At 47.1% G+C, this 25,855-nt stretch overlaps 2 protein-coding genes across 5 annotated transcripts in view; one reads left to right on the top strand and one right to left on the bottom strand.

Annotated features, from left to right (window-relative positions):
• The window catches only part of Znf408 (zinc finger protein 408), a 10,985-nt gene extending 3,686 nt beyond the window's left edge, over nt 1-7,299 (bottom strand). Inside the window, exons 1-5 of one of the 2 annotated variants that reach the window (XM_050124315.1) lie at nt 7,166-7,299; nt 6,617-6,894; nt 6,134-6,195; nt 5,728-5,987; nt 1,384-2,744 (exon numbers count right to left, since the gene is read on the bottom strand). In XM_050124315.1, the coding sequence (XP_049980272.1) occupies nt 1,384-2,744; nt 5,728-5,987; nt 6,134-6,195; nt 6,617-6,894; nt 7,166-7,208 (2,004 nt within the window). In that variant the 5' untranslated portion in view covers nt 7,209-7,299. Of the gene's footprint in view, nt 1-1,211; nt 2,745-5,727; nt 5,988-6,133; nt 6,196-6,616; nt 6,895-7,165 lie in introns of those variants that run through there. The other variant, XM_050124314.1, reaches the window with a different exon arrangement.
• Arhgap1 (Rho GTPase activating protein 1) overlaps nt 7,255-25,855 on the top strand; it is a 34,969-nt gene continuing 16,368 nt past the window's right edge. Inside the window, exons 1-4 of one of the 3 annotated variants that reach the window (XM_050124323.1) lie at nt 7,255-7,391; nt 11,264-11,411; nt 11,627-11,722; nt 21,318-21,405. In XM_050124323.1, coding sequence (XP_049980280.1) covers nt 11,279-11,411; nt 11,627-11,722; nt 21,318-21,405 — 317 coding nt within the window. In that variant the 5' untranslated portion in view covers nt 7,255-7,391; nt 11,264-11,278. Of the gene's footprint in view, nt 7,392-7,612; nt 7,745-11,239; nt 11,412-11,626; nt 11,723-21,317; nt 21,406-25,855 lie in introns of those variants that run through there. The other 2 variants (XM_050124321.1, XM_050124322.1) reach the window with 2 other exon arrangements.

The following is a 25,855-nucleotide window of genomic DNA, read 5'->3' as shown; positions in this document are numbered from 1 at the left end:
GGGAAAGGGGAGGCGGAGGTGGGGAAGAGACAGAAATCTTTAATAAATTAAAAAAAATCAATAAAAAAAGAAAAGAAAAACATTTCATTTACTTTCCTGTACATGATTTCAGGTTTGAGTCTCCATTAGTTTTTTGCAGTGAACCATGAACATGCCTAATAGTGACCTTTGAAGTCCCCATCAGGATGGGGCCCCACAACAAAATTCCTCCAAGACTCTGATAACACCACTAAGCTGAAAAATATCACCTAAAGATTGGCTTTGGATTACAAACTGTTCAGAACAATTTTGAGGTGACTAGCTGAGATGATTCAGCCTGCCAGACTATATTCCACTATCATACTAACAATCAATAGGGAGGCCCTTTATGCAGTCCACGACAGCCTCACACTTGCAGCAATCTTTCTGCTTTCTTGAGTAGTGGAATCTGCAGTGTGCACCAGGCCCACCTGTTTGTTCCCTCCCCAGCATCTCACATCCACGTCATGCCTCATACTTTCCCTGTGGGCAGGCCAAGCCTATGGCAGTGCACAAATCCACCCAACCCATGACCCACACTGTTTATTGCCTTCAGCTTTCACAGCCCTTAGACCAGTGGCTCTCAGCCTTCCTACCCACACTTTATATATATACTACTTTATATATATATACTACTCTCTCTCTATATATACTACTGCACGTATTGGCTTTGTGGGAGCCTAGACAGTCTATATAGTCTATATATATAATGTTCTGCTTCCATGTATGCCTGCACACTGGAATAGGGTACCAGATTTCATTACAGATGGTTGTGAGCCACCATGTGGTTGCTGGGAATTGAACTCAGGACCTCTGGAAGAGGAGCAGGTGCTCTTAACCTCTGAGCCATCTCACCAGTGCCCACATTTCAACCTTTTAGAGCTGTGGTGACCCCTAACCATAAAATCCTTTTTATTACTATTTCATAACTGTAAATTTGCTACATCTATGAATTTTAAGTATGTGATTTACAATAGTCTTATTAGGCCTAAGTATGTGAAAGGGGTCATGACCCACAGGTTGGGAACCCCTCTTTTAGATGCTGTGAAAAGCAGTCAAAATTAACTAAAACCTGAACTCCAGAGGACGTTTGACATGTGGTTTGATAGCTGAGCTTTCCCAACCCTAAGAGCCAGTCAACTTGGTTCCTGCATCTAGAGGAGACCCAAAGAGAATAGCATACAGACACAATCTGCTACAGCAGTCTTTATGGAGAGCTCTTGTAGGGGTGGGGGTGGACACGAGGAAGGTGTCAGGTGCCTGCCTCTACCTCCACCACCACTAAAGCCCATATCCTCGTGGTCAGCACGAGGCTGGCCCCTCGGGTACTACAGAGCACTTTTGCTGGTTCTCAGGGATGCTGACCTCCACAACACCCCCACTTGGGGGCACTTCTTGTTGGCTGCACACGTCCAGCAGCTCTGGCTCACTTTGTAGGAGCACCGCGGTGGACTCAGAGGCAGCGGGAGGCAGAGAAGGGCTGGAGGAAACCCCATGCTGGTGACTGAGCTGGTGCCGCTTGAGGCTTTGAGGGAGGGCATAGCCCAGGCCACAGATAGAGCATTGGTAGGGCTTATCTGTCATGTGAGACTTGAGGTGACGGCGGAGCTTGGTGGCCAGCGTGTAAGCTCGGTCACATTGAGGGCACTGAAAGGGCCTCTCCCCCGAGTGGAGGCGCTCATGAGCACGCAGTGTATGTGGGTCTCGGAGGGCCTTCCCACACACTGGGCACAGGTAGGCCTCACCAGTGTGGGAGATGAGATGGCGCCGCAGCTCGGGGAGCTGGGGGAAAGTACTGGCACAGTGTGGGCATCGGTAAGGGCGCTCCCCTGTGTGCAGCCTCAAGTGTCCTCGGAGGTTGCCCCGCTGGCGGAATGCTCGGCCACAGTGTGGGCACAGGAAGGGTTTTTCCCCAGTGTGGAGCCTCATGTGGTTCCGCAGTGAACCCTGGGTGGCCAAGAGCTGCCCACACACTGGGCATGGGCACGGGGAAGGGGCATCTGGCATCTGGTGGGTCTTCTGGTGTAGCCGCAGGGAAGGCCGGCGAGCAAAGGCTTTGCCACACAGCTCACACACGAAGGGTCGGGCACCTGAATGGACCAGCTGATGCTCTCTGAGGTCCCTGCGGGTACCATAAGCCTTGTCACACTGTGAGCAAGGGAAGGGCCTCACCCCTCGATGTCCCAGCATGTGGGCTTTGAAGCTTTCTTCGGAGCTGTAACTCTTGCCACACTCGGTGCACAGGAAGGGCTTGTGGTCCGTGTGCACAAATGCATGTTTCCTGAGGTGGCACAGCTGCAGGAATGCCTTCCCACACTCCCCACACCGGTATCGTCGCCCCTGCTTCGAGGAGTCTCCTACCGGGTCAGGAGGGCTACACTGCAGTACAGGGAAGCTAGGGAGCTGGGTTCCGGGTTCTGAGATCTGCACTGTGGACAGGCATCCACTGCTGGGAACATGGAACTTCTCAGCTGGGCAGGTTTGCACCTGGGTCCCTCTGGGATTTAATAAACTGGTGTCCTTGCTCTCTGGGCTCTTCTGGGCAGCAGAGATGCCCTGAGGTTCAGGTGGTGTCTGTTGCAGGCCATCTTTATCCATGCTATCATCTTGAAGCAACAGGCCAAGGGGCTGGCTATCCTTGAGAGGTTGATCTCGGATTTGGGCCACGGGTCCAGAACTTACCATGTTTTCTCCTTGGATACTATGGAGTGACTCATGACTAGGATCTGAGGAAAAGGATGGGGTTCAAGGATTAGCCAAGCTTGGTAGCGAATAGTATTTATTACTGGGGAATTACGTACTCCATGTTTTCTTTTGCTGGGCCAGCACCTAGTCTTCGGTGGAAAAACCTACACATGTATCTTCCCTGGACCAGGAGCTACTCTTTCTCTTTCCTGTCCAGTCTCAAACACTTCTAGGGAAGCCCATCTGGTTAATCTCTAGAGAAAGGCCACGACAGAGTAAGGGCCTTTTCTTCTCCACTGGAGACATGACGTGGGATTGGACCCTAACATCTCCCGGCCTGAGTTCATATGTAAAATGAAAACCCTGTCCCGGCTCTGGGATACAACGTAAGAGTAGAAGGATACTGTTTGGGAAGAGGAAGGAGAGCAGGACTAGGAAACAGGAGGAAGCAAGGTGAGGCCGGAGGATTGACTGAGCAGTGAAGAACACTGCTTTTCCAGGGGACTAGGATTCCACTCTTATCACCTGCAAAGGTGGCTAACAACCTCCTGTAAGTCTGGTTCCTCTGGGATCCAGCACCCTCTTCTGGACTCCTCAAGCATGATACAATGTGGTACACAGACTTAGGCAAAATACCCATGCACAAAGTACCCATGAAATAAAAATGTCCTAACAATGGCCGGGCAGTGGTGGCACACACCTTTAATCCTAGCACTCAGGAGGCAGAGGCAAGCGGATCTTTGTGAGTTCGAGGTCAGTCTGGTCTACAGAGTGAGTTCCAGGATAGCCAGGGCTACACAGAGAAATCCTGTCTCAACCACCCCCCAAAAAACAAAATAGCCATGAGAAATTTTAGTTTTTAAATGTATAACAATGCCAAGAACAAATAAATGAGAAGCTTTGTATAGTTTCCTAACTTCATCAATAAAACCACATCATTCCAGGAAACTTCCTTCCTTTCTTTCTTTGTGGAGGGCTATTTTTGAAACTGAGGATGTCAGGTCCCCTGGAACTGGAGTTACAGACCATTGTGAGCTGCCATGTGGGTGCTGGGGATTGAACCTGGGTCCTCTGGAAGAGCAGCCAGTGCTCTTAACTGCTGAAGAATCTTTCCAGGTGCTACCATTCAGTTTTGAGTTTTTATATATTCTAGATATTAGCTCTTTATTAGATAAAGAGTTAGCAAATATTTTCCCAATCCCATGACTAGTCTTTGAAATATTCTTTGGAGTATAAGTTACCCACAAATTATTTAATTTATTTATTCATTTATTTATCTTGGTTTTTCAAGACAGGGTTTCTCTGTGTAACAACCCTGTCTGTCTGTCCTGGACTTGGTTTTATAGACCAGGCTGGTCTCAAACTCACTGAGCTCCACCTGCCTTTGCCTCCTAAGAGCTGGGATTAAAGGTGTGTGCCACCATTTTTTTGCTGATGTGGTATCCTTCTCTCCCCTCCCCGCCCCCCAATACAGGGTTTCTCTGTGTAGCCCTGGCTGTCCTGGGACTCGCTTGGTAGACCAGGTTGGTCTCGAACTCTGATCTGCCTGTCTGCCTCCAGAGTGCTGGGATTAAAGGCGTGCACATACTGCCCAGCTCCAAGAAACTCTAAAGAAGACACAAAAATTTGTACATTGCAAGGATGACTTACCATGTTCCAACTGAAAGCATAAAATGACAGTTTACAGCCCCAAACTATGTCGATTGTCCACAAACTCCTAGGCCAGTGAGCTACCTCAGTGGCTATTGCTTACTGCGTACTGCTGTGACCTGAGTTTGACCCTCAAGTCCTTCACTGGTGGAAAGAGAGAACCCAAAGCCTGAAAGCTGTCCTCTTAACCGGGCGCTGGTGGTGCACGCCTTTAATTCCAGCACTTGGGAGGAAGAGGCAGGCAGATCTCTGTGAGTTTGAGGCCAGCCTGGTCTCTAAGAGCTAGTTCCAGGACAGACTCCAAAGCCACAGAGAAACCTTGTCTTGAACCCCCCTCCCCTAAAAAAGAAAGAAAGTTGTCCCCTGACCTGAAGAGCCAGGCACTGTGCCAACTCTGCGTGCTCACACACACGCAAATACGTGTAAAAGACAAAACCAAAACCATTATGCCCTCAAGGCCCTCACACAACCCTAAGTTCTGCTTTCTAATATCATGCTGCCCCCAAGGCTCCATGTATGCAGGACTCTACCACTGAGTCGCATCCTAGGCCTATTTAAAATCAGAGCTTTTTTTCTTCTAACTGGGGGCTGAACTTGATTCCTTGATCATGAGGGGCAAGTGCGCTATCATGGACCTATATCCTTAGCCCTTGGCCACATCCTTTTACCAGGTTTTCTTTCCTTTTCCCTTTTCTCCTTCTCTTTTGGGAGACCTAGAGATTGAGCACAGTGCCTCTCACATGGCACAAGCACTCTACCACAGAGCCACACTTCAAGGCCACTGTGATTTTACTGTTGTCCTTTACTAGGCTGAGACAGTCTTTCCTATCACAAACAGTTTTGTGACAGTCTGGGAGTGGGCATTTAAACATGGCTTTATGTGTGTGTGGAAACCTGCAGACCTATGTCAGTTGGCCTCCTAACCTGGTGCTCAGCCCAGAGCCCCAGGGAATACCTGTTTCTGCCTTTGGTCCCTTCTCACCTAACATTTAGTTTTACAGACATGTGTGCTTTTAAAAAAAATGTAAATTGGGGTTCTGCCTGCATGTAAGTCCGTGTGAGGACGCCACGTCCCCTGGAACTGGAGTTACAGAAAGTTGTGAACTGCCAGGTGGGTTCTGGGCATTAAACCCAGGACCTCTGGCAGAGTAGCCACAGTGGCCAGCACCCTTACCTGCTGAGCCAGTTCTCCAGGCCCCACAATCAGCTTTTCCACGGATGCTGGGACCCCAAGTTTGGCTCTCATGATTGTACACAAGGACTTTCCTAACTTAGCCGTGTCCAGCCCTTGGCTTCTGTTTTGAGACACGGTCCCCTGCAGCCCAAAGGACCTTGACCAACATGACCTTGAACAGGGGTGTACTGAGCACACACCTGCCCAAGACTCTGCTGTATCTCGTCGGGGGAAGGCCACTTCTTCTCGTCTAGCAGACTCCTCTTCTGCCACCACCACTGCAGCTGCTTCTTCCTCTAGCCTGGGGCGCATGACACTTAGGTTCTTGGAGGGAGACTGAGGGCACAGAAGCAACTCAGAGCCTGGGAACACAATCTGGTACACCTGCAGGTGAAGCTTCCCATTGATCCAGACCAAGGACACGTTTCCATCACTCTGCAGGCCAGCTTGTTGCACCAAGCTGCAAAACAGAGCAAGAGCTGGCTCAACAGGTCTTCTTCCCCAAGTCTTTGGAAGGACACACTGGAAAAGACCCCTGGGAGACAACTAGAATTGGCTTCAGGTTCTAGCCCAAGTTTAGTGTGTACGCACATTTGTATAACTTACCTGACCCAAGCTGAACTCTGCTTCCAGGTACATATGGCTCTCCACCAGCCTAGTGACAGTTCCTGGAATAAGATAATGAAAGCTCTTTTGTAATCCTTTTGGGGGTGGGGAGCAAGGCGTGAGGGGATTAACAACATGTGCCACCACGCTCAGCGAAAAGCAAACAATACTATCCATGCTTTCTTTTACAGGCCAGTAACATGAGGCATGTCATTTCGCTAACTAGTTGACGAAGCTCAAATCTGATCCTGGTAACTTTAGCTTCTGACCTTTGTCACTGTGGACACTCTAGGAATTCGGCTCACAACCTTTTGCGTTTCCATTCTTTAGTTACTGCAGCTTAGGTAAAGTAAGGCAGTGAAGGGACAAAAACGACTTCCCAGGTTTTAAATATCATGCTTCTAACGAACTGGAAGAGCTGTCCGGATGTGTCTGACCCTCCCCCAAACTTTCAGACCGGAGACGACGTCCTATACTCAATACCTCTTCGTGCGGTGGCTTCACTCCCTCGCCCTTCTCTTCCAAGCCGGAGTCCACTTCCAGAGGTCCCCAATGCAGTCCGAGCTGCAGGGGCTCTCCGACACACCAGACCCCTAAGTGGTGTTTCCCGGCGCAGGAGGGGCCCAAGGCCAAGCCCTGGGGGAGGCTCCTGAGAGCAAGTATGGCACGTCTCGTGCCAGGTGGCAAGTCTTTGAGGCCCTGAGCAAAGCCTTCTCCAGATGGGCTCCATCCTGAGTCCTGGCCCAGGCGCGGCTCGGGGGCTGCAGGGAGATGGGAAGGCAGTGAAAGGAGCTGCTCCCGAGGGCGTGGGGTTGGGAAAAGACGCAGGAGGAAAGTGCAAGGTCAGCTATGCCTCAGGAGTCGGAGGGATAAGCAAGGCTCTACCCCAGCCCCTGACAGGGTGTTAAGCCCCAGACTGAAGCAGGATCCCAGACTCGAGAGAAAAAGGAATGTGGGGGAAAGGCGTTGACTAGAAAACGCTGGGGCCATCTAATCCAGGACTGAGGGTCGCAGACATCGTAGGTCACTCACGGAGTGGCAGAGTCTTTCCCAAGAGCATCTCCTTCGCCTCCATCCTGGATCAGAGAGCTCCCGCCAACACCCCTTCGCCGGAAGTGAGCATTTTTTGTCCAGGCTCCTCTCGGAAACAGTCCTTCCAAATTTACGCTCAAGAAAATTCAGAACCAAAAAAAAGGAAAGAAAGAATCTCGATGGTTAAGCATCACTGAAGCACAGGACTGGGAGTTTGGAAGTACTGGTAAGACAAAACTCTGTCCGAGAACGATACGAACCTAGGATTTCTGGGGCCTGCTAATTTTCAGTACCCGGAAAAGCGGAACCAATATGTCAACCCGCCCTCCTTAGGGAGCGAGGAGTCGGAAAGTTCTACTGTCTAACCTCTTAGACGGGCATTTTGGCAGGTGACTCTCGGAAGTGGGAGGGACACCTGGAAAGCCATGTTTGGAACGGGAAGAAAACCGGAAGTAGGAAGATGTGGCGGAAGTAGCTGGGGCGCGGGGGGCCCCGGAGGGGGCGGTTCCCATTCCTCCTCGGAGCCGGATGTTTGCCGAGCTTTGACAGGCGTGGCAGAGGGAGCCTTGCCTGAGCGCGGTGAGCTGCAGAGCGCGGGGTCTCGCTGGGCGCGGTGGGGGAAGGGGAAGAGCTACGCTGGTCGTCTGAAGGGCTTAGGTCCTAAAGGGGAGATTTGGAGGCAGTGCCGCCGAGGTGGAACTGGGCCCGAGGGCCTTGGTCTCTCCACTGTCGGGATTTTGTGCACTTCGGTGTCTGCAATGAGAAGACAGCCACTTTCTCTGACTTCTTCCTTCCCTCTCCAAGGCATAGGCCAGTACAGAACAAACCCGTGGGTGGGAGAAGTCTCCCTGAAAGGATCCGGCAAAGCTCTGAGATCGAGAAATTAGAGGGAAGTGATCGACTTTGCCACTTGAAAGGCCATGCTTTCTTCTCATTTTCTTGCGAAATGAAATACATTCAGTGTAGGTTTTTGACTATGCAAACGAGATTATAGTTGGGAGTTACTGTCGTGTAGGATGTTTGTTTTTCCGGAGTCACAACAATCCGATTCCAACACCAGCAAACATTATGACTTCAAGTTGCTATCTCTGTTCCGCCCTGGTATTCAAGTTCTGGCTGCCCCTTCGTGGCTCCTCTTTGAACCCTATGAATTTGTGACAGACACATAGGAGTGTTGTTGAGTGGCTGACTTTCACCAAGAGGCTACCTCAAACGTACTTGTGGATTGAAATCCTGCCTCTGGGTTCTATGACCTTTAGCAACGTGCTCATCCCCCAGCCCCCATTTTGCTCAAACCGTAAATGGCTTTACTAACATACGCTGACCTAGTGGTGCGGTTGTGAGGTGAACTGGTTCCAGCTCGGGTACTATGTTGGTCTTTCACAAGTGTTGGTTCCTTTCTTCTCTTAGGAAAATCATTCAGTCATTCAGCTAATGACAGGATGTCTACCACGTGCCAGGCATTATTCTGAATAAGTTGCTTTGTTTTCCTGTGCTGCAGAGGGAATCTAGGGCTCTGCGTGTGCAGGCAAAGTGCTCTATTACTGAGCTGTGGCCTTAGCCTTCGAAATAGGCTCTTAGACAGTAGTTCAGAGGCTTGTGTTTGTTTTTTGAGAAGTTCACAGATATCAGAATTTTTGAGAGATTTATGGTTTTGCCAAAGTCAAGTCTTTTTCTAAAGTGACACGTGAACACTCTCTAAAGGTAAAGGTTTACCTGCCAAAAGCACAAGATTCATCTTAGAGAAAGAAGTGTTTCTGCAGAGCTGAATAGGGCTCGCAAGTGGCTGGTACTATTTTATTTCTATCGTTTTGTGTTAGAATTTCCCTTCGCGGGAAATTCATCTCCCACAGAACTGCAGATAAACATCTGGGCTCAGAGAAGGCAATAGAAGGGGCCGAGAGGGGTCAGGGAGCTGGGCACACTGTGATTTTTTTTTTTTTTTTTGGGCTGGTAAAGGAGGTTATGTGGGAGTTGAAGGAGCTCGGGAGAGAAAGAGGCTCCTGGGAAAGAGATGGGAGTCCCATTCAGCTGTCCTCCCTCACACACAGCTCAACTCTAACTTTTAATCCTGTTTACTTTCAGCAAGTGCTTCTGAGCACGGGGGAGTTAGATCTGGGAGGAGCCTTTGCTTCCTAGATGAGGAAATTTAAGGTCCCGACAGGGAAGGCGCTGGCCCAGGATCTCTGCAGCCCTTGGCAGGACTGTCGCCTGGTTTCTCATGTATTCGATTTCATGCTTTTTCTGTCACCTCAGATATTATTGTGTACAAAATGATTTCTCTTGCATAGCTGTGAGGTCGGGGATGCCAAGGCGTTCTTGGCGTCTGGGCAGTGATGGGCAGGGAGCCCCTCTAGCAGGAGGGTGTTGTTTCCAACTGGAGTCGGTTCACTTTAATGAGCCAGTGCTTCTCACCCTTTCTGATTCCTCATGTTGTGGGGACCCCATCCATAAAATTATTTTCATAACTGTAGTTTTGTTACTGTTATGAATCATAATATAAATATCCATGTTTCCTGATGGTCATAGGTGACCCCTATGAAAGGGTCATTTGTTCTCTCCTGGTGTACACATGGGGCTTTGCCTCTCTCCTCCTCTCTCTCTCTCTCTCTCTCTCTCTCTCTCTTTCTCTCTCTCCTCCTCCTTCTTTCTCTCTCCCTCTCTTTCTTAATAAATACCTATGCCTATAAAAAAAAAAAAAAGAAAGGGTCATTTGGTCACCAAAGGGATTTCAACCCACAGGTTGAGAGCCACTAAGCTATGGTCCTGTGAGAAGCAGCCCTGTAGCCTCCTGGTTGAATCTGGGAGAGTCAGTGGGCCAGAGGCAAATTCCTCAATACTGGAGATTGCCTTGTTGGAGGGCCGAGGGTTGAAGGGGGAGTGAGGATCCAGTCTTTGGGCAAAGGCAAAGTTACTCACCAAGAGAAATGCATTCCCAAATGTGAAAGGTTTGCCCTCTGTGTTCTTAGTGAGGAACCTTTATTTTGGTGTCCAGCTTGGATGAGTGAATCCCCAAGGGACGGGAGAAAAAGAGCAAGGAAGAAGCAAGGTCTTTGGCTTTGAAAACCTGAAACAATTTTCCTACTGACTCAGTAATATTGCCATGGTAACAAGGAAGTTGTTGCTCTGGCCCTGGCAGCTGTTCACCATTTAGAGCCCTAGGCTGTAATGTGTGGGGAGGGGCAGTTTTCAAGATCCTTATAGCCCACAGTGTGCATCTCATGTGGCAGCTCTTCTCTTCTTCCTACCCCCAGGCCCTTTCTCTCCTCTTACCTGTCCTACTGATTCTCTGACCTTATATGTCATTTTCTCCTGGCCTCGGGAATGCAGTTTCTTCTTTGGTGTTGGGCAACTAGGTTGGATGAAGCCTCCTTCCTCACCCATCTGGTGAGTTCAAGGGAGGTGCCACCTCCTTTGGCTGGGTCCTACACCTGGTTTTAGTGCCAACTCTCCTCCCAGCTCTTCTGTCCTGACTCCATGCTCTAGATATTGCGGGCAACCTCTTTTCCCTCTGTTCCCTAACATCCTTAAGACAGTCTGTTGACTTTGCCACAGGGAAACCACGGTCTGGAACCCCTACAGGTTTAGAGAGGGCCCAAGAGCATTGGGGACCTACAAGAGGTCTGCTGGGATTGGCAGATAGATTGTCCCAGATAAACCAAACTCGGCCATGACCCTTTCCTCCTGGGACCCAATTATCTTGGACCTGAGAAAGAAGTAGAATAGCCAAGGCCCCAGCTGGCCTTTTTCATAGCATTTGAAGACTCTTGGATTCCTCAGATTCTTGTAGCATCCATTCCTGTAACTGTTGGTGAATGTGAGGATATGCTCTTTGGCAGCTGGGGCTGCGTTACTTGGTCAGTCGGGTGACAGGCAGTGTGGGATCTGGCTGAGGACCTGTGCCATCCGCTACTCCAGCTGCCTTTTCTGGCAGCATGCTCTGTGGAACTCTTGGCAGGACTGGGCCGGTTGAGGAATAGAAACAAGGGTGCCAGAAGAGAAAAGAAGGGGACAGAGGGCTCACGGAAAGAATTACAGAATCTGACCCACCACTCTTCCTCCCTCCACATCCAGCTTTCTCCTCTGGTTCTTCTGCAGGGAACAGACACAGCCATGGATCCTCTCTCAGAGCTGCAAGATGATCTGACCTTGGATGATACCAGCCCAGCTCTGAACCAGTTGAAGCTAGCCTCCATTGATGAGAAGAACTGGCCTTCTGATGAAATGCCAGACTTTCCCAAGTCAGGTGAGTGGCACAATGTCTCAGGCAACTGTAGATACCCCGGAGAGGAGGCTCCTTCCTGCTGGAGGGGTCTTCAGGGGGTAAGGTTGGGCCAAGGAGACCAGCCCTAGAGTATGGCTAGGACTGTAAGTTCTCTGGGGGCAGGCTAGAGAGAATGAGTCATGGAGAAAGTGCTAGGCCAGCCCCAAGGGTGACTCTGCCTTTGCCATGTTCCTCAGATGACTCTAAAAGCAGCTCTCCAGAACCTGTCACACACCTGAAGTGGGATGACCCTTACTATGACATTGCCCGGCACCAGATTGTGGAAGTAGCAGGTAAGCATGCTCAGTAAGGTACTTCTTCCCTGATATTCTGTGCTCCTGGCTTAGAGAAGCCAGCCTCTTTTGCTACCAAGAAAGGGTACATTTTGTGCCTAGCCTCTGGCCTGCTCTTGGGCTTATGGATCTTCCCTTATGAGCATGGACTGGTTTTGATTGCTATGTACCACTGCTTCCTGACGTATGGTCCCATGGTCTCCCACTGCAGCCGGAATGTGGGAGGCATTGTGGCCTAAGAGCTTTGAAGTTAGAAAGTTGAGTTTGATCTAGTTTTGCTCTCTGACCTCCTTTCTTACACTGTTGTTGAGAGGAGTACAGTGATTCTCGTATGTTAGCATCCTGGGAGCTAGAGCTTCCTTCCTGCCCTGTCTTCCCTTCACTCGCCCTGATGCGGATAATGTCGTCCCCTTCTGGGGGTTTGGAATGGGCAGAGCCTTTTCAAGATGCACAGTGCCATGTGACTCCCTGGAACGGCCAGTTTCTAGTGGGTGTGCTGCCCCTCTGAGAATGGGTGCAGGAGCCCTTTGGCTCTCTGCTTCAGGAAGCTCCCTGTGTCATAAGGCAAGCCCCAGAAGAGACTGGAGCAGGGAAATAGTGAGCTTCAATGAGCTGGCTCTTGTTGTCAGGGTCAGAAGAGGCCACAATGTCTAAGGCATTCCCATGGTGCCTGATTTTCTGATGCTTACCTTGGTCTGGGTTGGAGCCCTTGAACGATCTCTCTCGACCCTGCAGAAGCAAGACAGTTTCTTCCTGGCTGAGGTCTGAGCCTGGGAATCTGAGTAAGGTGTCAGGGTGTCTAATGTCTGCCCTGACAGCCTCCTGACTTGGTAGTCAGTCAGAAGACAGCAGGTGAGGTTGTTCCCCCACTTCTGTGGGTGTCCCCTTGTCTTGCAACAAAACACCACCTTGCAGCATTTGTTTGTTTGTTTGTTTGTTTGTTTCTCCAGAATGTGGCGAGCCTGAGGGGGCCCAGCCAGGTAGGTGTCAGTTCTGGTTGTCTGTGCTTGGTCCCCCTGGCTGTGGCCTCTGGCTCTATGAATCAGAAAGGACTCTGAGTGGAGGCAGGTGGGACCAGCTTAATTGCAGCTCCATCATAGGAATCTGGGAGCTGGTGTTGGCTTTGGAAGCAGGAAATAGCAGAGTGTCTGAAAGACATGATGAGGTGGAGACCCAAAACTCTGGAGAGGGGAGCTCTAGGGGCTGTGCCTCGGGAAGCTCCCAGTATAGACAAGTCTTGTTTGAAGAGCCAGTGGTGATGTCTGAACTAGAGTTCAGAGAAAGGACCTGTGTGTAAGGGAGAGGAGGCAATACTCCCAACTCCTCGACAGCCTATGTTTGTCCCTCCCTTCAGTAGCTGCCATGGACCTCAGTCAAATTTGACTTGGTCCCTGTGGGGTCTTTCCAGTGTTGCGCTGGAACTGTAGACTCTATAGAAGGCAAAGAGACCATTATTTGTAACCTTTTCAGTTTATACAACAGCTGGTTTCAGGCCTCCAACATAATGTCAACTGGCTTGCAAAATGCCTGGCAATAGAAATATTTAACATGGGGCTGGAGAAATGGTTCAGAGGTTAGGAGCACTGGCTGCTCTTCCAGAAGTGCTGAGTTCAATTCCCAGAAACCACATGGTGGCTCACAGTCATCTATAATGAGATCTGGTGCCCTCTTCTGGTGTGTGGGCATACATGGAGGCAGAATGTTGTAGACATAATAAATAAATCTTTGAAAAAAATATTTAACAAATGTAAACAGTCTTCATATACCATAACTTTCTCAGTCCTGACCTCCACCTTAGAAGTCCTTGTCCTGCAGGTTGTGAGCAGCAGCACCCAGAAAGCCTGCTGGAGAGGCTCTCCTGCTGCTGGTTAACACCCATGCTACCTTAGAGAGCCTGATTGGTATCTGGGGAAGGCAGGCTTCTCCTACTCCACCCTCTCCCCAGCACCCAGCTGCCAGCTCTGTGTCTCTCTTAAGGGTCCAGGGCAGAATCAGCTCTAATCCCTTCTGAGAGTAGGGAGGGGTTCCGGTATGCTTCCTGTAGTAGCCACCCTGCTTGCTTGCAAACTTGGTGATGGGGCTTCCATTTCTGAGGAGTCAGAGGATAAGGCCTAGAGCCCCAGGGCTGCTGACTCATCCCATGCATGCCTTCCAACTCCTGACTGATCCTTGATCCCCATGCTGTCTTGGCTTTTTTCAGTGTGTGTTACTGGATCAGCCTTATGGTTAGCACTGAGGACTTGCCTGGGTGTCCGTGCCTTTCCTAGAAGGTCACATTCTTACACTGGGTATGATTCAGTGGTAGAGCTCTCAACCTAGTGCAAGGCCTGGCCTCCAGCCTCAGTACTGGGAAAAATGAAACAATAAAAAGGAACCTAACAGTCCAGTCTTAAAGCCATTCGCAGTCCTCTTTGACCCCCACCCAGTGCTACCAGGGCACAAATTTCTTTTTCTAGAGAAAATGCACATCTTTGTAACTTTTTGATGAACCACTGAGTTTATTAGGGTTACTCATAAAGCACGGATGAAGGGTTTCTATACCCCACTTCTGTGGCCAGCTGAGAGGTGGAACAACATGCTCCTGGCCTGTAGCCTTACCCTCTCACCTTACATTCCAGAGCTCTCAGACCCTCTACCTTGGCCAGGTACTCAACTCTTCCAGACAGGCTTCAAATAAAAGCTTCAACGTCCTCCCCAGGCCCTCCCACTTCAGCACCTGCATTCCAGGCATTCCTTCTGCTTAGTTGGAACTAGGCAGGTGAAGCTCCCCTTCATGCAGGAGTCCCAGGACTTCTGAACTTCAGATTGTGTGGCTGGGCTGCGTTCTGTGTCTGTGTCTCTCCCCTGCTCTGCTGCTTTCCTTTCCCCCAACAGAGCCAGTTGGGAGTAAATGAGGGCAGGAACTTAGCTGGGAGCCACCAGCAGCTGCCCCCCCAAAACACTAGCACTTCAGGGTTCAGAGAACTAGTAGCACCCAGACCTGCCTCCCTCCAGGTGTGGTGCGCACATACCTGTAAAAAATATCAAAGCTGGAGGTAGTGGCACACACCTTTAATCCTACTGCTTGGGAGGCAAAGGCAGGGGGGTCTCTATAGTTCAAGTCCAGCCAGGGCTACATAATGAGACTCTGTCTTATGAAAACAAAGACAAAAGCAAAAATACCAAATTCTATCACTCAGTAAACTAAGGTAGAGGAGCTTCAGGTTTAGGCCTGCCATATATACCTGCTAATTGACGAAGTCTCAGTTTACCTTTTAGAATTAATTCAGAGACTTTCCACATAAGTTTTTAATTTTTTACTTGGTTTATGTGGTAAAAAGATCCATTCTAAGATACTATCGTCCCTCTGCATTAAAATTCCTGTAGGAGAAATTCTGGAAGACAATATGACTAGAATACAATTAAGATTTGGATTCACCCTATCTACATGTGCCTCCTGTAATTTCTCCTCAACAATCCTCAATTCCTTTTCTGCTTCAGCTGTTAATTTTCTGGGACTATTCAAGTCTTTATCACCATCTAAGGTTTTGTTTAAATAAATTATTAGATCAGGTGTTATCCCAACAGCCAGTCATAGACTGGAAATGTCTCCTAATAATCTTTGAAAGTCATTAAGATTCCGTAACCAGTCTTTTCACATTTGGGCCTTTTGTGTTCTAATTTTCTGTAAACCTATTATGTAACCTAGGTTATTAACAGAATCTCTTCTTTGAATCTTTTCAGGAGCAGTTTGTAATCCCCATTTAGGCAAGACTTTCTTTACTTCTTTAAACATCCTTTCTAAAGTATCTATATTTGAATCAGATAACAAAATGTCATCCATGTTATTGTAGATTATAGACTTGGGAAACTGCTTATGTATTATTTCCAATGGCTGACAAAGTATTGGCACAGGGTTGGGCTATGGAGTATTCCCCGTGGGAGGACGGTCCATTGATACCTTTTAGTAGGCTGAGAATTATTTTAAGTAGGAACTGTGAATGCAAACTTTTCTCCTTCCTCTTCTTGTTATGGTATAGTGAAGAAACAATACTTTATATCAGTAACTATGAGAGGCCATCCCTTTGGTAACAGAGAAGGCAGAGGAATTCCAGGTTGTAGAGGGCCCATAGGTTGAATAACCTTGTTGATATGTAACATGAATGGGGGCCTGCTTTTTGTTGGGGTTTCTGTCCCGCCCGGTACCCAACAACTGTTTAGCCCCAAAGAAAATCACACATAGGTCTCCAAAAATTATAAGCTGATTGGCCCATTAGCTCTAGCCTCTCACTGGCTAACTCTCATGTCTTAATTAACCCATTTTTCTGATCTATGTTAGCCATGTGGCTCAGTACCTTTTTCAGTGGGGCAGATCACATCCTGCTGCTTTGGTGGTCTGGGCAGGAGTGGGAGGAATCAACTTCCTCCTTCCCAGAATTCTCCTGTTCTCATTACATCATTTCTACTTCCTGTCTGGTTTACCCACCTATACTTCCTGCCTGGCTAATCAGCATTTATTTAAAACATGATAGACAGAATACAGACAATTCTCCCTCATTGATAGCCCTTGGATCTGTCACTGTTTTCCATTTTCCAGATTTCATTTTAACAACAAATACAGGAGAATTCCAAGGGCAAGTAGATTCGTCTATATGTTGAGCATCTTGTTGTACTAGCTGTTCTAAAGCCTGCAACGTTTCCTCAGCTAGAGGCCACTGCTTAACCCATATTGGTTTCTCAATTAACAATTTTAAAGGTAGGGCTGTTGGTATCTCTGAAGGTTTATCAATTGCTTGTTCTTGTACAGCCCGAATGGCTGGTGTCCGTTGTCTATCGTATCTCCTAATATTTTCCTCAAAAACATAAGATTTTGGGATGGCAGGAATGTTAATCTGGGTATTCCATTGCTGCAATAGGACATGGCCCCACAAATTCACTGCATTATTGGCTATATATGGCCTTAGTCTTCCTATTTGACCTTCTGGCCCTATGCATTCAACCCGAGATAGAGTTCCAATTCCCAGCAACTGAACATTTACCTCTTGAAGAGGCCAATTCAGATGCCAAGATTCTGGAGTAATGATACTGACATCCACACTTGTGTCTAATAAGCCTTCAATAAAAATGCCATTTATGCCGGGCGGGTGGTGCAGCACACCTTTAATCCCAGCACTCGGGAGGCAGAGGCAGGCGGATCTCTGGGAGTTCGAGGCCAGCCTGGTCTACAAGAGCTAATTCCAGGACAGGCACCAAAGCTACAGAGAAACCCTGTCTCGAAAAACCAAAAAAAAAAAAAAAAATGCCATTTATACAAACTCTTAGCTTTGGTCTTTGATTATTTATAGAAGTCTGCCAAAATATACGTTTCCTCTGTCCCACTGGATTTTTTTGACTCATCCTCCACCTTTAATCCATCATTCAGACCAGTATTGCTTTTTGCAGCAGGCATTGGATTTTTTAATATTTATTATTATGTATACAATATTCTGTCTGTATGCCTGAAGGCCGGAAGAGGGCGCCAGACCTCTTTACAGATGGTTGTGAGCCACCATGTGGTTGCTGGGAATTGAACTCAGGACCTTTGGAAGAGCAGGCAATGCTCTTAACCACTGAGCCATCTCTCCAGCGGCATTGGATTTTTTAATTTTCTTGGTGAGACATGTTCTCCATTGTAACTGGGAATGACTGGACCACATTCATCACGGGGGGCCTGCAAGAGGCCCCCCACAGTGTTTCCTGATGGTATCAGGTTGCCTTGTCTGTCTGTCATTGACCTTCATTCATCGGTCCAGTGTTGACCTTTGCCACACCTCCTACATACACCTGAAGGCTGAGTCCTCCTATTTCTGCCATTCCCAAGGAGGCATTATTCCTAGGAATCCGTTGTCTACAATCCCTTCTCAGATGTCCCAGTCTACAATTAAAACATTTGGTATTCTGATGTCTCCTTTTACCATTGGAAATGGCTTCATCTACCCACTCTTCACTACCATTGTCAAGTGTCTCGACATTCATTGTAATGCAAGACCCATTCATCCCTGGGTGCTGATCTGATCTTTAAAGGCCCAAGGATCCGTTTACACTCAATGTGGGCATTCTCATAAGGCAAATATTCAATTATTATATGTCAAGCTTCTGGGTCAGTTACTCCTATTTGTACAGCCCTAGTTAGTCTTTGCAAAAAGTCACTAAAAGATTCTCTCTGGCCCTCTTTAACCCTAAGATAGATTCAACTCTCTTTTCTGGTTCCTGAATCCTGTCCCAAGCCTTTGAGGCTTCTGTGCTGCATAGGGACAATGTGTGGCCATCATAAAGAGCTTGATCCTTAGGATCAGAGTAAGGTCCTTCACTTAGAATTTGATCTAGGGAAATCTCAAGTCCATTTGCTTTTTCTTATTGCTCTAAAATTCTCACCTCTTCTTTAAAAAAGAACCTCCAAAGTAGCTGCTGTCCACTTTCTAGGACTGCTGAGATTAACTGAGCCCAATCTTGAGGTGTTGCTTTGTTACTGAAAGCCCTGGTTTTGACCATTTCCCTAACAAAGGACGAATGTAGTCCATAAGCTACAACTGCTTCTTTAATTTTTAGATCAGTCATACGTGTGGGTGTGGGCTCCCGTGTATATTCTTTGACAACCTTGGGGTACTTGGGGCCAGATGCTTTTTCTGTTGTTATTACTGGAAAGGCAGGCAGAACTCTGCAGAAGTTACCCCGGAGATTTTACGTACCGATGTGGTTAAATTTTGCCTTTGTACCTTTTGTTCCTGGTCATCAAATTTGATAATTTCCTCAATATTTTCAAATCTGTTTACCATTGCCTTTTGTAATGTCTGGATTCCTGTCCCGTGTTCTGCTCTAATGCCCTCATTGATGATTCTAAGGTATGAAGTCTGTCCAGTAGAGATAATGTCTCATCCTTGGACATAATCTTTATAGCATGCATTATACCTTTCTGTAGAGACATTCTGTTAATCAATCTGTCGGTCCCCCTTGACAGAGTATGATTAAGACATTCAACAGTGCGAATTCTCTCAAATAATGTTTCAGCACCCACTGTCATTGACTGGGTTTTATGTGCCAAATCAGCTGTTTCCTTCTCCAGAGTGCTGAATCTTCCATTAAATGAAGTCATGTCCTTCTTCAGATTTCCAAACTCTTTCTTGAGTAACGTGGTTTCAGTCTGTAAAGGCTGCATCTTTTTTTTTTTTTTTTTTTTTTTGGTTTTTTGAGACAGGGTTTCTCTGTGGCTTTGGAGCCTGTCCTGGAACTAGCTCTGTAGACCAGGCTGGTCTCGAACTCACAGAGATCTGCCTGCCTCTGCCTCCCGAGTGCTGGGATTAAAGGCGTGCGCCACCATCCCCTGGCTAAGACTGCACCATTTCTAAAAATGCCTCATTCTTAGCCCTATTGTCAAACCATTTTTTAAGGAAAAAATATTGAGGACAAAACTAATCCCCAGAATAAAGATTAATGATGTAGAAAGGGCATCATAAAAGTCTTGTAATACCTCACACACGCTGTAAGTAAAGAGTCTGTTGAAACCTTGGATGGTTAGGTTGTCTAACATATTGCCCTTTTAAATTAGCAACTTATGATCTATATTTAAGATATAGATTTAATTAGCTGGATTAGGTGCAATAACCGTAACCTGCCAGTAGATGTCGCAGGCCACCTACAAAACTAACCCAGCTGGGCCTGATGATACAGTTGGAGTCATGTGACTGGTATGAATCTGATTTTAGTTGTGAAATGCTAAAAGATATGCTTAGATCAAAAAATAGTTATTAATAGAAATCACAAATTCTGTGTGCCACGGTGGGCCCTGATCAGTCAACAGCCGCAGGAGCACAGGGATAACAAGATAACAGCAGGCACCCAGGAAAGCCCGTATCCAGTCTGAATATCTGCACAGTGTGTGGTGGTGGGAGGACTGGAAGCCCTTGTGAAGTGAGTAATGAGATAAGATAAAGAACCATAGCCGGTCCGCAGCAAGAAAAGCCACCGCTTTGTGAGAATTCTGTATCCAAGAGAACTGCTGGCTCCACGCACAGGCCGTGGCTGGCTGAGGGAGGGCCTAGCCAGGCACACTCCAAGCTGGCAGTGGGTAGTAGAGCTGGGGGTTCTAAAACCAAATGTTCTTTGTTGTCACCAGATGAAGGCGTATGTCACAAAACAGTCCCACACCAGTTTGGAATTACAGCTAATAAGAGGGTTATTTATTTAAGGGGAAAATTTACAGATCACTGTCCTTCCTAGACAACAGTTCTGTGTACGAACAGGAATATAGTCTAGCAGCCAGAAGTGGGAGCCAGAAGAGGAAGCAAGAGAGAGAGAGAGAGCAGGGCTACTGCTGCTTTTTAAAGCAGAAGAGACCACACCCAAGTGGGCTGGTATCTTATACTGGCTGAAGGAGCAGAAGAGCTTCTGCAGCGGTTTATCAGTGTTTCTGTTTCTCCGCCTCCCGCGTCTTAGACCAGTGGTTCTCAACTGTCCTAATACAGTTTCTCATGTTGTGGTGACACCCCAACCATAAAATGATTTTTATTGCTACCTCATAACTGTGATTTTGCTGTTGTTATGAATTGTAATATAAATATCTGGTAAGCAGGATGTCTGATTTGTGACTCCTGTAGAAAGGTCATTTGATCCCAAGGGGTTGTGGCCCACAGTGGAGTAGCACTGTCTTAGACTCTCTCAAAACCATACAGTAGCTGCCCTTTGTTTCAGGCTGCTCTCTCTTAGCCGATTCTCACGGTTCATGTATATTTTGTGCCATATATCAGTACTTTCTTCCTTTTTGTGGTTATACTTTTATTGCATGAATATACTTTATTTTTCATGACATAGATTATCATGTATCTCAGCTTAGCCTCAAATTTATTTAAGTATAGCTAAGGATAACTTTGAACTTCTGGTCTTCCTGCTTCTATCTCTGAGAGCTGGGGTAACAGATGTAACTATCACTTTTGGTTTATGTGGTACTAGGGATCAAACCCAGGGCTCCCTGTATGCTAACCTGAGCAGGCATGCTGCCAACTGAGTTACATCCCCATACATTTATCTACTGATGAATGTACGTTGTCTCCACAGACATTACCCTTTCAAGATGATTTTTCTTACTTATAAAGAAAGGGTCTCACTATACCTTGCTATCTTGGAACTTGCTTGGTGGACTAGGCTGGCTTAGACTCACAGTTTTTCTGTCTTCGCTCCTGCCTCTCAAGTGCTAGATTTAAAGGCACTCAACACTGTATCTATCCTAAAAGTGGTTTTATTACTACTGTTTTGTTTTATTTTTATTTTTTTGAGACTATGTCATGTAGCCCATGCTGGCCTTGAACCTATTAAAATTTGAAAGCCTGTTTTGAAAGGTCTTGAAAGCCTGATCTTCCTGACTCCAAAGTGTGGGTTTACAAGTGTCACCATGACTGGGTTAAAAAGCAAGGTTAAAATTCGGGGGAGGCGTGTCCCAATTCAGTGTGCTTGAAGTAACTGTACCCAGCATGCCCTTGAGTAACGGACATGAGTCAGCCAAGCCCCTGCAATCACTGGCACAGGCCCCAGGTTGGTATGGTTCATTTTTCACCAGCTGTGCTCCATCTTCCTCCACACTTAGGTGATGATAAATACGGGCGGAAGATCATTGTCTTCAGCGCCTGTCGGATGCCCCCCAGCCATCAGCTGGACCACAGCAAGCTTTTGGGGTGAGTACCCTCAGGTCGTCAGGTGGGGCTGCTTTATATCATCTGTGGGGAAGAGCCCTGGAGGAGCAGTCAGACCTGATTTCTAGTCCTAGAGACTGTGACCTTGGCAAGGGTCTTGGAGCTTTATTTTCTCAATGTTTAGAGATGATAATGAGGCATGTGGCCTCTTTCCTGACAGGAGTGAGATGGCACACCAGAAAATAATCTTTAAAAGTAAATACTTTCCAAATATGGACGGTGTTCCTGATATAGTCGTGATTCTCTCTTTTTTTTTTAGTTTTTTTTTTTTGTTTGTTTGTTTTGTTTTTTGAGACAGGGTTTCTCTGTGGCTTTGGAGCCTGTCTTGGAACTAGCTCTGTAGACCAGGCTGGTCTCGAACTCACAGAGATCCACCTGCCTCTGCCTCCCAGAGTGCTGGGATTAAAGGCGTGCGCCACCATCGCCCAGCTTTATTTTAGTTTTTTGAGACAGGTTTCTCTGTGTATCCCTGACTGTCCTGGAACTAACTCTGTAGCTGGCCTTGAACTTAAATCCACCTGTCTCTGTCTCCTAAGTGCTGAATTAAAGGTATGCACCACCACTGCTAGGCATAATCATGATTCTTTTTAAAAATAATTCAATTTTATTTTATATGCATTGAGATGAGGGTGTCAGATCCCCTGGAACTGGAGTTATAGGTGTGAGCTGCCCTGTGGGTGCTGGGAATTGAACCCAGGTACTCTGAAAGAATAGCCAGCCAGTGCTCTTAACATCTGAGCCATCTCTCCAGAACTATGATTTTTAATCATTTCTATTTATAATCGTAAATAACACTATCTTACTTTGTACCAAGTTTGGTTCAATGGCTTCTGTACCTGTGGGGCTTCTGCTACCAAATGTGTATGAACTCTCTCCTCGCACAAGTAGGTCCTAGGCTGCTTGTCTAGGTCACTGGTGTAGCTGTGAAGAGACTCCATGACCAAGGCAGCTCTTAGAGAAGAAGGCATTTAACCAGGGACTTGCTTACAGTTTTAGAGTTTTTGTCGTCATGGTAGGGATCATGGCTACACACAGGCAGTCATGGTGCTTTGCTGGAGAAGTAGTTAAGAGCTGCATCCGGATGTGTAGGCAGGCGCGCGCACACGCGCGCGCACACACACACGCACACACACACACACACACACACACACACACACACGGCTTGGCAAGGGCTTTTGAAGCCTCAAAGCCCACCCCTAATGAAACACCTCTTCCAATAAGGACACACCTGCTAGCCCTTCTGATCCTCCTCAAACACTTCCTGGGGACTTAAGCATTCAAATATATGAACCCTTAGGGGCCATTCCACTGGCTAAATGTGGCGACCCTTATCTGGGTCCATAGCAGGGACCAGTGTGCTGTCAGAGGATGTGGGGTATTCCAAAAAAGCAGCAGAAATTGCCCTCAATTTGCTCAGGGTGACCATTTTGTATTTTTCCTGAGCAGTTTCGAGTGCTCTCTAAAGTGTAAAATGTGTACAATACCCACAGCAGCTCCCTAAGGTCCTGAGTGCTGTGCACATGCAGGGTTGTGGTGGTCTCGGGCAGACTGGGGGCCTGAGTGTGGACTTTCTGCTGGCCTCTGCTGAGGGGCTCATTCCCTGTAGTGACCTCTCTTTCCACAGCTCCTTATGAGCAGCAGAGTCCTAGTTGACAATATACCACATGTCCAACTGGGAGTAGTCACTGTAGAGCTCACCCCAGGAAGCGGAGTCACAAACCTCACTCCAGCTTTTTTGTTATATTGATGTACCAAGTAGCAGCCTTGTGGCTAGGTGGTGGGTCCAGTGAGAGGAACGCACCTAGTTTTTAGGGCAGTTACTGAGACAGCTGTGTCTGTCTTGGGTCTTCCTCTGTGCTCAAAGAGTCCTGGGCAGTTTGCTGTTGCAGGTCCTCCTTCCCTTTGCGCGCGTGCCCGCGTACACTCACACACACACACACACACACACACACACACACACACACACACACACACCACTTGGTCACAGTCCCTCCTGAGACCAGACTCGTGTTTCCACTAGTTCTGTCTGTCCTGTTTTCAGTCAGATTACATCAGACTTGGCTTTTCCCCACTCCCCACCCAGATCTAGGGGGTTGAATGGAAAAATGCTTGAAGCTTGGAATCAGGAATCAGAAGACCAGTTAAATTTGAGCTCTGAATTTTAACTAGCTGTGTGCTTGGAGGCAGTTCTCACTGAGGTCTATATAAACTCTTGAGTTCTCTGTGTCCTCACAGAGTTCTTGTAGGTAATAATGAAATTTCATCATATATATTTTTAGAGTATTACAATTTTGGGAGGTTAAAAATATGTAAGTTGTTATGCAGAAAAAAGCACTCCTATAAAACAATGAAGTCTCACAGGCCTGTCACTCAGAAAGAAAGCCATTGCATGCTGCTACATCCACTTTGTATTTTCTTCTCCATTTGGAACTCTATATTCAATTTGATGTTTTGGATGATTCTTTCATCTTCTGGGTATAAAACATTCCTCAAAGACATCCTTTGATGTCCTTTTGTTTTTTAGCCCAGACAGTGGCAGTGCACGCCTTTAATCCCAGCACTTGGGAGGCAGAGGTAGTCAGACCTCTGAGTTCGAGGCCAGCCCAGTATACTGAGTAAGTTCTAGGACAGCCAGGGTTACAGAGAAACCCTGTCTCAAAAAAACAAAAACAAAAACCAAACCAAACAAACAAACAAAAAAAAAAAACAAAAAACCCCACACCCAAAACCATATTATTTAGCCGGATATAGTAGTGCGTTCTTTAGTCCCAGCACTTGGGAAGCAGAGATAGGTTGATCTCGGTAAGTTCCAGGTCAGCCTGATTCCAGGCAGACTGGGTTATACAGTGAAACCCTCCCACCCACCCCCAAGAAAACCCTCAAAAACCATGTAATTTACATATGTTATGCATGTAGAAAAGTAAATCAATTGTGTACTACTTTTTTTTTTCTTTTAAGCCAGCTCTCATTTTGTTGGCCAAGCTGACTGTAAACACCTAGGCTTAAGTGATCTATTTGCCTCAGCTTCTTGAGTATCTGGGACTACATACCTATAACACTACACCCAGTTTCTGGTGAATTTGATGATGCATGTCTGCAACCAGCACTTGGGGGCTTATGAAGGAGTATTTTGAGTTTCAGGACAGCCTGAGCTACAGAGTGGGACCTTGTCTCAAAAAAACCTAAAAACAAAGCAAACCAGAAACTCCATACCTATCAGTGCTCCGCCCCACGTCAGGTCTCCAGTTTGCTTTTCCAGTGTCTGCCTCCAGCATGACTGCTGTTCTGATGCCTGACTTCACAGATTAGTCCTGTCTGCAGAAGCATCCCGTGAGATGGTCTATTTATAGATGTCCCATGATTTCTTTAGCCATTCTCCTGATATTGGACAATTTGCTGGCTGCTGAGTTGTTATTTTTTTCCCTAATAAAACTCTGGAATGAACAGTCTCCTACTCCCCTCTGTTTCCTTAGGAAGTATTCTTGAACACTGCCCAGCTTCTGATGGGCACAACTCCACTGCACTCCAAAGGTCACGGCGTGCATCCATGGCTGAGAGTGTCTGCTGTAATCTTTGCTATTCTCCTCATGCAAAATGCCATTTTTTTATAAGATTTTATTATGTATACAGTGTTCTGTCTGTGTGTCTACAGGCCAGAAGAGGGCACCATATCTCATTACAGATGGTTGTGAGCCATCATGTGGTTGCTGGGAATTTAACTCAGGACCTCTGGAAGAGCAGTCACTGCTCTTAACCTCTGAGCCATCTCTCCAGCTCAATTCTTTTTGTTTTGTTTTGTCTTTTTGAGATAGGGTTTCTCTTGGTGTAACAGCTCTAGCTGTCCTGGAACTTGCTCTGTAGACCAGGCTGGCCTCTAACTCACAGAGATCCGCCTGCTTCTGCCTTCCAAGTGCTGGGATTAAAAGCATGCACCACCACTGCCTGGCTTCCAGCCCGATTCTTATCATTATTACACAAAATAATTTAGCTCTTACCCACACTGAACACTTTCTGTTTACAAAGGGCTGTGGTACTAAGATGTCATTTGGCAGCTGAGTGTGGTTGCGAAGGGACTGATTGTCCATTTTCTAAGAGGTCTAACCCTGGGCTTTCTACCCTCTCCTTATTTATTTATTTATTTATTTATTTATTTATTTATTTATTTGAGACAGGGTTTCTCAGTGTTGCTTTGGAACCTCCTGGAACTCACTCTGTAGACCAGGCTGGCCTTGAACTCACAGAGATCCACCTGCCTCTGCCGCCTCCCTAGTGCTGAGATTAAAGGCGTGTGCCCAGCTAAAGATTTATTTGTTTGTTTTTTTGTTTATTAAGTGTACAATATTCTGCTTACAGGTATGTCTGCATGCCAGAAGAGGGCACCATATCTCATTACAGATGGTTGTGAGCCACCATGTGGGTGCTGGGAATTGAA

Source organism: Alexandromys fortis, unplaced genomic scaffold (assembly GCF_014885135.2).
Source record: "Alexandromys fortis isolate MF-2015 unplaced genomic scaffold, M_Fortis_MF-2015_v1.1 scaffold_222, whole genome shotgun sequence".
Taxonomy (NCBI): domain Eukaryota; kingdom Metazoa; phylum Chordata; class Mammalia; order Rodentia; family Cricetidae; genus Alexandromys; species Alexandromys fortis.
This window is presented reverse-complemented; position numbering and strand designations above follow the sequence as displayed.